The following is a 15,061-nucleotide window of genomic DNA, read 5'->3' on the forward strand; positions in this document are numbered from 1 at the left end:
GTTGGGCGGCAGACAGAAGTATTCTCACGGCTGTCGCGCAACAGCTTGTCCCCCTTCTGTACTTTCTCTTTTGTCCGCGAACGAAAATCCGCTCCAGGCAGCCAAACAGAAGCTCCAGGAGCGGAAGCGACGAGCACAACGAACCCTTAAATCGAATACGTCCGTGGTCGGATGCTCAACATGAGAAGATATCTTCTTCTCTTTGATTACGCTCCTGAAAGTGAAGCGTTCGCCCCGATGAGGGAAGGAGCCTAGAGCTGAGAGAAACACGTCCACGCCTACTCGACGAACGGTCTCCATGAGATGACGCGGGTGGGACAAACACTAGCCGACGTCGGTCGGCCTTCAATGACGTAGGTAATTAAATTGTGCTAGCAGTTCCCGAACGGCCCTCGGAGCAATGGCTGTTTAGACGCCGTCTGAACAGAACGTCTCCGGCCTTCACGCCGCCGAACCAAATGATGCTAGTTCGCTAGAACTCTTTCAGCACCAGAAATTTGCCATGCTTCCCGCTGAATTAGGACTTCATTCATCACCATATCAATAGGTCATCATCACGGTGAAGCCGATGGACGATCAAGAAGGGCTTAGTACGGAACTGAGGACTGTATTCATATCGGATGTATATCTGGGAGCCGAAGTCTGTGGATGCGAGGGGATGTCCGTACGCATTACCGAAGAACGACTCTTATGGCGTAGCTATCAACGCCAACAAAGATCATGCCTCACAAACCACGATTCAATCCGAGGACTTGTCGGATGGAATCCTTTCCGAAAAAAGAGCCACAAAATTCAGGACACATCCCGGTGAGAATTCTCGAATCTTAATCTTATCACTGTCTAGCAGAGAGTTTTCCGAGGCGAGCAATCTCACAAGAAGCATTCCCAGAGTTTAATGCCGGCTAAACAAAATTCACTAGGTTTCCACTGGTCTATCAGCCTGCTCCGGAGAATCACGTAACATTCAGTGCGGGCAGAAGTCGGCATCGATTATCGAAATAGCCGATGACGCGCGACGGTTGTTGCTGAAATAGGTGAAATCATTCACTGCAACTGCAAAAGCCGTATCTATCGGCGGAGCATTGAGAAGAGGGTTCGTGAGGGTACGGCTGGAGCCCGTTAGTTCCCTAAGTCGCAGAAACAAAATGGTGGAGGCTTGACTTCTGAAACCGCGCATCCAGGACTTTCCATTAGGATGGATTCTCGACGAGTCATCGCCGAGTCAGATTCGGTGTTCTGTGGAATGATCATCCCAAGCACACCTTCCGGCCCGTCGCGTACGTTTCCCGCTCATTCGAAGCTCGCCTCCGTCATCGAAATTTCTTCCACGTTGGAAATTTTCTGCGCTGCTGAGATCGTCGGGTGTATCCAGATGCTTCTGCTGAATACTGGTCGTCTCTGATTCGCAACGTATGTGTGAGCCGAATCGAATGCCGGCAAACAGAAGCCACAGGAGAGCACAACTTGAGTTTGTTTGCCTGGGGCCATAGGGAAAGATGCGTGGTGAATCGACGGGGGGGCATACTTAGTGCTATCATACTTACAGCTCGACATCGTGCGCGCGGACTGGTGAGAAGATTTCGCCTGCAATGGGAATCCTGGTTAATTTGAGATCTCGCCGTTTCTCATCGTGAGACGGTCGCTCAAAGTCTCCGAATAGGCCAGAAGTCTTCCGGACTCCAATCCCCGACGGGAGAGATCATAACATCGAGGTCGTCATACAAAACAACGCCCATTATGTGATGTGAAACCAATTTATAGTTAACGGGAATGCATATCTGAGGAATTTCTCAGTAGGCGGGCTCTGATCGCCGCGTCCGCTCATTCATTCACCGATTACTCCGACTGGATCGCAGCCAGTCTTCATCGCGGTGATCGTCTCAAGGTCGCCCATGCACCCGGAAAAATCTATCGCTTGAATCAAAAGTCATTCCGCGCCGAACCATCAGAGGATTCGATCCACGCTTGCAGAGGATTCGTTGTCAAGTTGTAGTTATTTGCTTCTTTCAAGTTCCACCGCGTCCGGCATTTTTTTTCGAGCCCGCAAACATCGCTTTTCCGAGACGAATTTTCAATCGATCTATAAGAGTCCATTGCCCTCGCCAGCGAGCCTCTCCACTCGAGAACGCTGAGGGCAATGCGCTTGAGCTCGTCTGAAACCGAAACGCGTTTTCGATGGATCCGAATGAACGTTTCGCGCACAAAAGAAAAATATGTTTATATGACAGCTCGTCGATGGGAAGATCACAACTTCGGAAGATGACTTTCGAATGCTCCGGCGTCACACAGGAAACTGGGAACCTTGATGATCGATACAGATAATAATCCAAAAATGAGGGCAACTAATGGTGGCCAGCGCGAAGACCTGGTGGGGAGCCTGAGGAGTCGGCTTGGAGCATCGGATCGTTCCCGATCGATACATGGTCGGTCTACACGAACATGTAAGACTCAAGTGGAGCTATAGATTCCATTTGACACGAAAGGGTCGTGAAATCGTTGATAACAGCGCTGCGCCCCGGGAAGGATCCCACAAATTCTTCCTCTGGATAGATACGTGTTGCGTGGACCCTCTGTCGGATACGGTCGCTGCTGCCTAATCCGAAGGATTACGCGGAATGAGTCCCGATACACTTCATCACTTGGAGAATCAGGCAATATGAGGGTAACGGATGTTTCCCTCAGATTCGGACGGGAATCTCTCTTCGCGCATGAAGGGCTGCGACCAGCGGAGACCAGTCGAAATACCGAGGGAGTCTCTCTCATTGCTCCCGAGTGTTTTACATCTGCTCGGAATATCCGTCAGAAACCTTCGAAGGGAGTGGACAAACACCCCACGCATGGTCGGAGTACATTCCGTACGAGACACTTGGCTCGCTTGTTTGACATTCTGCCGTGATCTCTGTCCACACACAAAGTCTATTCGAACGTCGAAGCGATCTCATTCGGGAGCTCGATGGAATACTCGAGCGGCGAGGAGGAGAATTTTCGCGGGAGCGCCTTCGCTTCGCCTCCACTGGGAAATGCCGAAATCGAGGAGCCTCTGATCGGATGCGGAAACTCTCCAGAGAGCATGATGAGAAAGTCTTCCCGCGGATTTCTCGCGTGCGATTGCTCCTCATGGCCGAGTCTAGAGGGTAAACACCGCCTTGTCGAACTCTAAGCCCGGCGAACCGGCTCGCAAAGACTCTTGGAACGATTGATCGGACCCGTCTCGGACCGTAACACCGTTTTGCTTCCCTGAAGCTTTGCCGAATGCGCCGAGCAGAAGGCGAACCTTGACGATATATGATTTCCCAAGCTATTCTTTGAGAAACAATCACAAAATACTCAGTCGAACCAAGCGCAAGTGAGCGCATCATCAGAGCGAACGCCGTTACCGTGCGCACTTATGCAATTCGCGCAACCAGCGATGACAATCACTTTCCGCAAAAAACAGCTGGATGCACGGCTCGCTTACGATGCGTTTTCTGAGCGAAAGCACTGGAATTAGCTTCGATGAATCGCGAGATCCGTGAGTACCTAATTCGGGGAGCTCCAATCGTTTTTGTTTTCGTCACAGAGATCCACGCCACGTGATTAACCGTCTAATTGAAAGACGAAGACCGCGTTCGCATTCGGATCGAGAAAATATTTAGATCATACGGTGAGCTTGTTCAGTACACCTATACGGAAAGCGGCCGATTCTTACGGCCTTGTATTTTCGACTCCAACAACCAGTCATGTCCCGAACTTGCTGACCATTCGGGCCTACGCTTCTGATATCAGATTATCAATTCGCGATTAAGAGTAATCAGAATCGAATGAATACCGAACGGCTCCGCTTTCGTTCAATCTAGATCTATCGTATCGTGTTCGAGATTAGGGAATTCGTACATGCGGAGCATTCATCGATCGTTCCGTCGAAAAAGGGTCGGTGTATCTGTTTGGGGCGAGCAACCGGAAACCGGAGTCGATGAAGTTCATGTCTAAAGTAGTCACCGATGGGACCAGACACCAATACCGTCGGGATCGATCCAAGGACCGCACTGGGTTTCTAAATCCCAGTTCGTCGAGAGTGAAGTGTCGTTGCGAGACTGACGCTCCCGAAACCAACGCGAGTGTTCCTCACCCTTACAAAGGAGGTGAGCGGATTGAGCGCCATCGTGTTCACCCGTGCTCAAGTCCTGCTCCATTGCAGACTACGGGGGAATTCGGAGAGCGTTGATGGCTGTTACCCTCGTATGGAATGATAGCTGAGCGGGTCTGAAGACGTTCGCGAGCATCTGAGTTCGGAAAGAGCGGAAAACGAAGAAAAACATCGAGCCGGGAAGAGAAACAAATTCCGAGGAGACGTTCATTCTCCCAACGTTGGTTTCGATTTTCATTGGATCTAGCCGAATTATCCCGAGTATGCAAATGCTTTCGATTCGATGAGGGTCAGCAGCATTCAACGATAGCGAGCGACAGAAGTTTACCGCTGTTTCTCACTCAGACTCAACTGGTTTCATGGTCTAGAACGGTGAGACCCGGACGAGGCCCAGAAAATCTTTCCTGGAACAGCTGTAGCATCATTCGAATGGTTCAGATGGAGAACGCTACAACTGGAACAGACTCAGAGGTAGAGAGAGAAGTCCCACGGAGATGACGGCGGCGGGCCCCTCTCGACATGTTTATTCACAAGACGACGAGCGCTCCGACATGAGAATCACCTCTGTGTCGACCACCGAAAGAGCACGTTCCCATTCTCAGATAGACATTCTCGATACATACCCCACGTATTCCTAACCCCGTGAATGATTATTGTCTTCCAATACTTTGCTCTGAGAAAAAAACCTCACTGAGAGAAAAGTTTTCTTGGAAAACATTGGTGAGATCAAGAGCTCGACCACGCTCGAAAACTCGAGGCATCAGCACAACAGGGCTTCGTTTCGAATCAGACCGAATCGATGAAGAGTTTCACGAGCTGCGAGAAACCAAAACACCCACAAATCTTGTCCGACAGATTTCCGCGACCTCATAGAGAAAGACCCGCAGAGTGCATGGTTTCCTCCCGAGCGACGTGCTCATCTGTTGTCATCCTTCCCGTTCTTCCTTGTCCTTCTCGGATTGTTGAGATTATGCGTTCAGCTTATCGCAGGCTCACACGGCTTTCTGTGAGCCACCCATTGCGAGATTTGTGTCCGGGCACCGGTGGTGGCAAAATGAATTTTCGATATTCGTTGCTGCTCACGTATTTTTTCCCGGAATTTCCCCCTTCGCAATTGCAGTCCTAAGATTTTTTGTCGGGGGACGGCTTGCGGGGGGATCGTTGCCCTGACCCTTCGTCAAGGGAGCTTCAATCGGGCGTCCATCGCGTTGAAATAATGATTGTGTAGAAAATTCCTCTCCAATTCCCGTGGCGGGAATACCATGTGATGATTTCCTCAGATTTCAGTGGAAGCACCATTGCCGCTCCATCCTTCAGAAACGAAAGGAGGCCATCTTTGTCGCCGTCGTTGAGATGTTTTACGCTGTGATCGTTGGTTAGAACGAACAGCAGCTTAAGTGAAGTGCGAAGTCGTATTCCGTTTTGGAGTTTTTCCCATGTGGCTCCTTCGATTCCACCGGCGACTGTTTCACCAAACACACAAAATGCGTGGTGTCTCTGGTTGAGAGGATTTGTCAAGATGGCTTTCTACGGACGATGAATCCGGATTGGTTAGAAGTTTGGAGCGTTTCGACAAGCAATCGTTTGCAGTCTTCAAACACTGAATGAGTGTTCCTTCCTCGAACGGCTGCTGAGCCGAATTCGATGTCGGCGTCCGCTTGGGCCGTTTTGCGGATTGGGTCTACTGGCTCGACGCGAGAATCGTAGGCGATATGTCACTCAAAATCAGAGAATGTCTAAGACTCATTCGATCACTCGACGTCCCGAAGCGTCGTCTGCGCGGCATTTGAGCGAATGGAAAAAGAAAATTCATTGAAAAATCCCGTGGACGTTTGGAGGGAATCGTCCACTCGGGAGTTAAGCTGATGCGCTTCGCTTCCTCGGTGGAGAGTCCAGAGAGACCGGATCCTCTTCCAGGAAGGCAGGGATGTCGAAATTATAATCGCTATATCTACATTGGAGAGTTTCCCCACAATGGATTGTCGGTCGTTTCTCGGACAGAGAGCAAGGCCGAACGAAGCGGCGGCGCCACGCCGTCGCCGCTGTCCGGCGGTCGGACGTCCGATCAACCAGGCTAGTCGTGGAGGATGTCTCCAGAAACGGAATTTCTGTATCGACTCGCAAACATCGTTCATTCCTAACTTTCTGTGGCTGTTAATTTTATGGAGATGTATTTATTGCGGGACGGATTGCCACACAACGATCTGGCGGTCCGTATTTGTTTTCGCTTCTTGGAACGACTGAAAAGTCGGGGATCTGAGCGACCGATGTTCCCCGTACGAGAATTCGGAAGGGGAACACAGCGCACCTCAAGATTGATGCCCGAGGAACTTGAGGCGTACGAGAAGAAAGTAAATTTGTTCAGTTGATATCCTTCTGTGTCTTCACCCGCGGCACAACCCCTCGGTGCGCCCGGGTGGTCTGACTGAAGAAGGCCCGACAATGTTAGGGAATAGAAACGTGACAGCGAAATTTCTCGTGAGCCTCTGATAGAGCGCCTACGCACCCCTTAGGTTTTCTTCTCGAGCGATTGCTTTTGTGCGATGATGTTTCAAAGCTCAGGAAGGCTTTTTTTCTTTACCCCGCCCGCGATCGGATCCTTTGGTTCCGCGGGCAAGTATTGATGAAACTCCGCCCTTCAACCACCATGGATCAGCTTCACTGTATCACCGAATCCAGGACGCGAGTCGAGCGTTTTCTACTCTACGAATCTTCAGCCAATGGTCTACAAGAGATGTCGCACAGAATCGTTTCTGAGCGTCGAGATCATATCGTTTGAGCATATCGGCCAATACTGCTGAGTTCGACCCCTTCCAATCCTCGTTCCAGACTGGCTCGCTCGGGATCCCGATTGAGCTGAACCGATGCCGATATTTGCTTGGCAATCAAAACATCCATCGAAAACGACTCTACGACAGCTGACGATATTTTGTTCGAACTGTATCGGGCCAGCATATGGACCCACGGTGAACCTCATCGCGGAGGGGAGGAAACCAATGCTATTTCTCGATTTGATCCATGAGGGTCTTTCCCCTGGACGGCGCTCTTTTCCGACCAGATGGGAAGCCGATTCTGAACATAAACACGCCAGCGAGGTGAATGCGCTAATTCTGTCTGAGATTCAAGGGAGAGGGAATGAAGTCGTCTACGATAAGAGGGATCTGCCGAATACTACGAGTCATGCGAGTACCCAGCGAGTACTCCGTCAGGAGTCATCACGAGCACAAGCACCATATATGTATATGAACCATGAGCATATACGCGAGCACATGCCTCCGCAGGACGAGAGCATCTTCGCGGCTTCATCCAACAATGCGATTGCAAAACATCGAATAACTGACTTATAACATCGCATGATGCTTGCATATGAGGACGCGAAGCGGGCAGGCGGAGTGCGGAATCAGAATAGTCCTACGACAATCACTTAGCGTCCTGTCGCGTTTTTCGGAACGTAAATATTTCGGCATGAATGATTCGAAGACTTCTTGCGCTCGAATTCGATGTATCGACAAATGCCGCCATTACCGTTGTACTTCATTATGAATGCTGCTGCCGGACGGCTTTCATATTTCATTAGGCAATTTCACCGACCCAAAACGCATTCCAGAAAAACTGGACCGTCCATCTGGTCCCCAGTCGGATTGCAGAACGATTTCAGCTCTCAGACGGGGAGAACGAGAGAGATATTCTCAGATGTTTTCTCTCTGATTTTCATTCTTCGCCGGTTCGGGGAAAAACCGAGAAAAAATTATCGTGGACGATTTCGAGGGCTGAGCCGACGAGGGCACGATACTCCGACGAAAAAAAACTTCATGCCCAATACGGACGAGCCGATTCGAGAAGTGAGCTCTGGGGAACTGGCACTGTAATGACCAGCCAACGATGAATGATGAGAACGGGAGAAATACTTGAATTCTCGCGTGACCGGAGAGCTGCCACACCGCTTGTTGCCGTCGTCAGACGTGACGTAACTTCCAGCAGATCGTCGTTTCAATCAAGTTGTTTGTTTTCGCTTCGCCTTAACCCTGGCCGTAATGGGGAGCTCAGCGCTTAAAAACATAGTTCCTTGATCGAGTCTCTTTTAATATCTTGCCCGGATTGATTCCTGAGCTCTTCGCTGGCTCCGACGTCATCGGCTCGCGATCGGCGGAGAATTTCGTTTCCCGCTCCCGCTCTTTTTCCTCGTCGTTGACATCTTCAAGCGAAGTCGAGCAGGACACGGAACGAGTTCAAAACTGCCGAGAAAAAGTTTCTCGCTCCAGTCACGAATGATTGACAAGACATTGTTGTTCCCATCGATGACGCCCGAAAATAGGCAATTGAGCTACCGCATCGCGCGTGTTTTTACGCAGCTCGATTGGAAGAATCGAGATGATTTTTCTCCGGCCCCAGCCCAAAAGCACGCCAGTCTCGTGCTCTATGTCTGTGGGACCATGTTCTTGCTGAGAGGGCTTCTCTTGCGAAAGTCGGATCCGGAGACAATTCAGGATTCAGAACAAGATTTTCGTGTGACCACGACCCGCTGATCAGGATCCTGGGTCGGGGCAGTCTCCAAACGCGGGATCAGGTTGAACTTGAAGTCTCTCCGCAGATTTCCTCGTCGAAAAAAGCTTCATTTTGGTGACTCATGAGGGACCTTCTGGGTGATAAAGCAATTCCGACAGATTTTTACCTCGAGATTACAGCACTAAGTTCTTCAGAGCGAGGTTTTCTCATGATGCGTAATCATGGTTGCGAGCCCGTGCCAGACGGAAAAGCTTCCATCCCGTGCCGTCTGTCACAGACGAGCGCATAGAACACTGTGTGATGAGTGGGGTAATCAGGATTGTTCGATGCCCTTGTGCGTATAATCTGTCTGATGGGTAATTCAAGTGACGTTTAGCCATGGGAGGCGGCGATCGTAGCGGCGATGAATCTTGTGATGCTGTTACCGGCTGTTGACTCTTGTTTTGCTGGGTCGCCGATTGGTCGCCTTCCTCAATAACTGTGTGCCATCGATTGACACATCGCATCATATCGTCACGCTGTCAGCAGCCTTTCTCAATCTTTCCCTGGGCAGCTGTGAATCGTGTCCTGCCCACGCATTGGCCTGTATTAAATTACGGTCTATGACCGGCTCCACCTGCTGCTGTTGGAGCTACTATTGGCTTTCTATTGTTTTCTCGTCCCGAGCACAAGCCCGCGGAGGTTTTGCTGGTCTGTGCATTTGAGAAACCAAAGAGAAAGGTCCCGAATCAGCTATGCTGTTCAACGTGAATCTCCGACGCTAATCGGTCTGCTCATCGCACCTTAGGAACGTATGAGCCCACCGCGATCCGGCGACAGGGAACGAGCTCGGAGGCTGATCTAGATGATCCGCGGTCGAGTACGGGACATGACACCCATAAGAAATAATTGATGAAATCCGCTGAGCCCCACTTTTTCGTTTTCAGCGGCGATGGAAGTCCGGCTCGACATGGACGAACTCAGAGGATACTCGGCGACGCTGTCTCGGTCAGAAAGAATATTCTGGAAGTTTGTTTTTTGATAATCGGATCGCTTTTGGCTGCCGCCACCACGAAAGTCGACAAGGCCTCTGCAGTCTATTGTTATGATGGCGAGCGAAACCACAGGCAGAAGATGCAACGGCTAGAAATCACAAAGGAAAACGTTGGAGTATTGAGCCTGAAGTGGTCAGACGACTGTGGAGGAACTCGCTTAGGTTTCACTGCAAATGCATGGATTCAGGAAGAAAAACCGTTGGATCAGTGAAAGCGTTCAAGACGATTCTCATGGAACGGCGGCGACAAAGACACTCAGTCAGTCAGTCAGCCATCAAGGGAATGGAAGAGCATCCAAGCGAGCGAGCGAGACTCGGAAGCGAAAGCTTATGTCGATAGGGCGTCGTGCATTCCAAACATGGCTCAAGAAATGAGGGGTCCCTAATGACGAGGGCAAAGCGTCGGAACCGCAGAACAGGGAGACGGTACGAGTCGACGTCAGAAGGTCACCGTGGTCCCAGAGGTTCCGGGAGGATGTCGAAGGTTTACGTTTTCCTCGTCGTGTCTTAAGTCGTTGTGACGTGAATGCTGGGGAGGAAAAATTCCGAGAAAAATAGAATTTTCAATGGAGACAGTGGACAAAGGGCATTGAGCCGAAGATAAGCTCGTTTGCCCCATGCAAACTCCTTGTATTTGGGTGTCTTTCTTCTAATTCAATACATGGCAAAGGGTTGTCAGAAGTCCTGCAAGACCTTGCGGGAGGAAAGATCGCCGACCGGCACGTGACGTCAAGCGTGGGTGCGTGAGCCACGTCCGTAAACACCGGCACTAATTGAAAGCAATATGCCGAGCGGACGATGACGGAAGCGAGGCTCGTTTGCGTTCTTTCTTCTTGTCCGAGAGTCGTCTTGAAGTCCAAAATGTCGTCGCTCGTCAAATACTCGCCGCATTCATTCCTAAAATAATTCCTCAAGAACGGTCCGGCCTCATGGAATCATCTGAGACCCTCTAGAATCAGCCTCCCCGCAAACGTCATTTATCGAATGTCGAGCTCAGTCAGTCAGACATACGGAGCGAGTTCAACCGCATATTCTCTCGGTCTGCCCGTATCGATCCGCGACGTCACCGAGCGAACCGTAGACGAGTCATCAAGTGTGACCGATCCGGATACTACGACGCTCGTTGTAGTCTACGGATCGGTTCAGGCGACCGCCGTGCCGTCGCCGTCGAGGGCCAGAGTGTTTGTTTGGTTGTTCATTCGCTCGTTCGATGAGTGACCTTGAAATGCGGCCCGAGGCGCTGAGTTACTTCATGCTATATTCGGTGCAGTCGATTCCATGTAATCTATTTCATAAACGAGCGATCAATGGCACCCTTTTCAGGAATTAATAATTTAAGGCTATTTTTCTTGTGCATGAACGTTTCACCCATTCTTCGTACCCTCGCATTCGCTGAGCGGGACTTATCTTCGCTTGCGATGGAAGCCACGGAGGCATAGAGTCTGAACCATGAGACAATGAATTCATATGCTCTAGCTTCCGCGCGGACGCAACAAGCCCCGGAACCGCAACAAAGGAGGAACAGAACTGAATTCATCCCTTCGCCTATGGCACGCCTAATGGTAATGATACGAGGGTAGGTTTCAATTTCGAGAGCGCGGGTGTCGGAAGAAATTGATGATGGTAAGCAACAACACCGCGCTATCGTCCCGCTTTTAGTTCGCGTCTCTAAGAGCGCGAGAATTTCTCCTCGTGAGACGACGGACTGTACCAAGACTGCGCGAGCATGCGGTGCTGTCACATGGAGGAACGTTTCCGAGGGAGCGACTACACTAAAGAACGTGACTCCGTCACTGCCGTCCTTAGAATGATGGATGGCTTTCTCGCCCAGTCGGTAGAACTCTTCCTCCTACCCTCTAATCGCGAGCTTCGCGGAATCTGTTCGAAAGACCAGCACCCGCTTCCGATTCCGCGTCATTTTCGCCGAAAAAACATATTGTCCTCTTCACTATTCCCAGTGTCGGATACAGCGCGGCCACGTGAAATTCACGAGCGCTTCCATGCGGCTCCGGACAGATTCCTGGGCCGAATAATCCAAAATCGCGAGTAAAAATTCTAGGCCCCCGCGCGGTGGTCAGCCAGTGGGATTACCTTCGAAGATGCTGCAAGACTCTTTTGCTCAGATTGTGTCGATGGGGTATCCAAGGAGGTAGCACATAATAACACTGATCGCTTTTTTGAAGACACACGATCGGGTTGATAGAAAACCACAAACTCTGTCTTTTGAAGTTTCTCCGGAAATCACGTCATGATCTGCGCATCGGTAATCCCCTACCGTGCTTCATTCAGGTAGGGTCTTTTGGGACTGTCTTCGCGTCTTCGGGTGGATGGACTATCGCTATTCGCGCGGAGAAGTTGGGAAAGGAGTCATTGGAAAGGAGAGTGAGAGCCGCCATCACCACCAATGACCGCGCTTGAAAACGAGAAGAACGATATATCTAGGAGAAATTAGCTCTTATCTCTGATCCCAAGCCATGATAATTACCTTAAGCGAGATTCCTGCGGAGGAATGGTCTCTGTCCCGAACACCGGACACGAAAATGATTTCGCCTAGAAATCTGTCTTCATTCAGAAATTCTTTGGCCATTGTATCGGAGAGGGATTTGAAAGAGACCTCAAGAAATAGTCGGATAGAATCGATCAGCGGGTCGACGGGTTCAGAGCATCCTCATCGCGTGCCATGAGGCTCGCCGTGGCTTCAACTGATTCAGGCTCTACCGAGTCTGAAGCATCACACCCCATTTTCTGTACTTTCCTAAATTTTCGGGAACTCTGGAATGGTATAAGCTTGACCTGATGGCGAAAATTAAGCTCTTCCGTGTCGCGGTCGTCTCCGGATTTACATCGAGCGAGCCGGGGGTGCGTAAGCGACGCAAAACCTCCCGTGAAGATTCCGTTCTCTCACAGTGGATTCGACGTCGCGCTTCAGAAGCCCCTTTCCCGTCTCTGAGGTTAGCCGCGGCGGCGCTACATTCGAATCGTCTTGTTTACAAATACCGTGCGACCATGGATCGGGGGTTCATACTCCGAGAAACCTCATTGATATTAATTGGGTAGATTGCGATGATCTATTCGTCCGTCCTCCATACATGGCACAACACGTACCGCCCTTAGTGGCATCAACGGACCCGGAGGTGAGATGTCGAGACTTGCGTCAGCGGGCTTGCTAGAATCGCTACCTGACAAGAGAAGCGGGCAGCCGGCGGAACGACGGTCCGGGGACCTCGTACGGCGCGGAACTGATTCCGAGAGTGTCCGGTTCGGGAGGAACCGATTTCACCGTTTCGAAGCTCACATGAAGAGAGGAACCGATGATCTTCCAGATCCCGACATTCCACTGGGGCATCCCGTCGCAGGACGACAGCATCGGAAACCTGCTCCGAGATGAGGTCTGTCACGTCGATGGGCATGTTCCTCGTGTTGCTCAAGAGCCTCATCGAGAGAATTCCGACACTGACTCCCTTGTTTCGAACTGCAGGCGCGGACTTTGTTGCTGGAACGGAAAAATGACGAAATACCCGATGCTGAAGCCGTTGAGCAGATGTGGCGACTCCTCGAAGAGCACGCCGTTGACGAGAACCTCATGATCGACTACCGGGGATTCAAAAAGGTTTTACTAAGGACCATGAGCTCAGATAGGGTATCTCCACGGAGATACGCCTCTGTCGGAGAAGGCATCATCATCATCACTAAATGCTCGATCTCGTTCGAAGGTGCGACAGCTACTCGGGCCGAAGTACAAGGAATTCTTCAATGGCAGCGTTTTCTTCAAACTGCTCCAAGACCACCCTCTGGGCTACATGTCGATAAGAAACTTCTACAATTATGTGAATCGCCGACGTTGGCTCCTGCAGACCAGAGTTGGTCTGGCTCTCTACGACGCTAACGGTCAAGGTTACCTGAAAGAAACCGACCTGGAAAACTACATCAACGGCCTCATACCGACATTGAATCAGCTCAAAGGACTCGAGACCGCTTTCCATTCATTCTACTGCTGCACTGCGGTGCGCAAATTCATATTTTTCCTCGATCCCTATCGAACAGATAGGGTCAGGATCGACGAGATCATTCTATCCTCATTCCTCGACGATCTTCTGGAGCTTCGCGAAGACATGCCGAGAGCCGCTCTAGAAGCGAATTGGTTCAGCGCGATCTCCGCTAGGAAAGTGAGTACGGGTGATCGGGCTCGGATTCTTTCTCACCTCCAAGTCAGCTTCGAGTACTCAAATTTCTCGCCTTGAATTTCAACAGGTTTATAGCAGGTTCCTGGACTTGGACACCGATAAGAACGGCATGCTCTCACGCCAGGAGATGTATTGCTACGGTGAAGGAACATTCACGAAAGTCTTCATTGATCGGATCTTTCAAGAATGTATCACGTATCAGGTGAATAATGCTTTTCTGGACCGATACCCGTTGAGTTCCTATGCGAAGCTCCCGACTCGACGGTCAGGAGCACGTGACTCCTGGTAGATATGGAACCTCGAAGGAGGTTCTCAGGGACGGAGGTCCATGCCTGATTGTTATGAGTAATTACAGGGGGAAATGGATTACAAAACTTATTTGGACCTGATTTTGGCTCTCGAGAACCGAAGTCAGCCTGCGTCGATACACTTCTTCTTCAAGATATTCGATTTAGACCATAAGAACTATCTGGACAACACCTCCATGAGATTCTTTCTCAAGGCCATTCTGGAGATAGTGAACGACCCAGCTCTGAAAGTGAGTTCACGAGAGGAGCGAGATCCGAGACGATCGAGAATCTTTTTTTTTGTCATTTCTTCCGATTCGGATAGCGACTCGTTTTTCCATTCGATGACTTGTTATGACAAGTATACGCAATCAATTGTCATTTCCCATTCAAGGTAGAAGACATATTGGACGAAATTCATGACATCGTGAAGCCGGCAACTCCCGGTCGAATCACATTGAAGGACCTCCTGCGGTGCGGTCAGGGCGGCCTCGTTGTTTCGATGATGGCAGATGTCAATGGTTTCATGAAATATGACGACAGACAATTCGAGCAGGAGGAAGAGCGTCAGGAGGCGGACGCGCTGTCGGACCAACCGAACAGTATTTGATCGTATGAGGATGGATTACGATCAATCTTGTTTCGTTCGTTCCTGTGTGTCTATTCCGCCCGGCAGTGGTGGACGGAACGACCATCGACCGATGGCAATAAACGGAGATTTCTGAACTTTCCACCTAGGAATTCCATCATTCTGGAATTCGCCTCCAGCTGCTACTGCGGCCGAGAAGCGCGATCAGCTAGACCATGCTCTGCTTTTGTACAGGGAATTCTATTGACTCGAGTAATAATTTATACAAATTTATTCGTACTTAGATTATTTTCTACACTCACGAGAGACCCACCGAGATAGAGAACTCGCTCGTCT

General features: G+C 50.4%; 1 protein-coding gene across 1 annotated transcript; it reads left to right on the top strand.

Annotated features, from left to right (window-relative positions):
• The first annotated feature begins 12,732 nt into the window (after positions 1 to 12,732).
• LOC100907263 (serine/threonine-protein phosphatase 2A regulatory subunit B'' subunit gamma) lies at positions 12,733 to 14,746 on the top strand. The gene is made up of 7 exons (XM_003738950.2): positions 12,733 to 12,799; positions 12,989 to 13,054; positions 13,144 to 13,275; positions 13,379 to 13,831; positions 13,917 to 14,051; positions 14,205 to 14,387; positions 14,531 to 14,746. The coding sequence occupies exons 1-7, from the start codon at positions 12,755 to 12,757 to the stop codon at positions 14,744 to 14,746; spliced, it is 1,230 nt and encodes a 409-aa protein (XP_003738998.1). The 5' UTR covers positions 12,733 to 12,754.
• Positions 14,747 to 15,061: the final 315 nt, after the last annotated feature.

This window comes from Galendromus occidentalis, unplaced genomic scaffold (genome assembly GCF_000255335.2).
Source record: "Galendromus occidentalis unplaced genomic scaffold, Mocc_1.1 scf7180000076381, whole genome shotgun sequence".
Classification (NCBI taxonomy): Eukaryota; Metazoa; Arthropoda; class Arachnida; order Mesostigmata; family Phytoseiidae; genus Galendromus; species Galendromus occidentalis.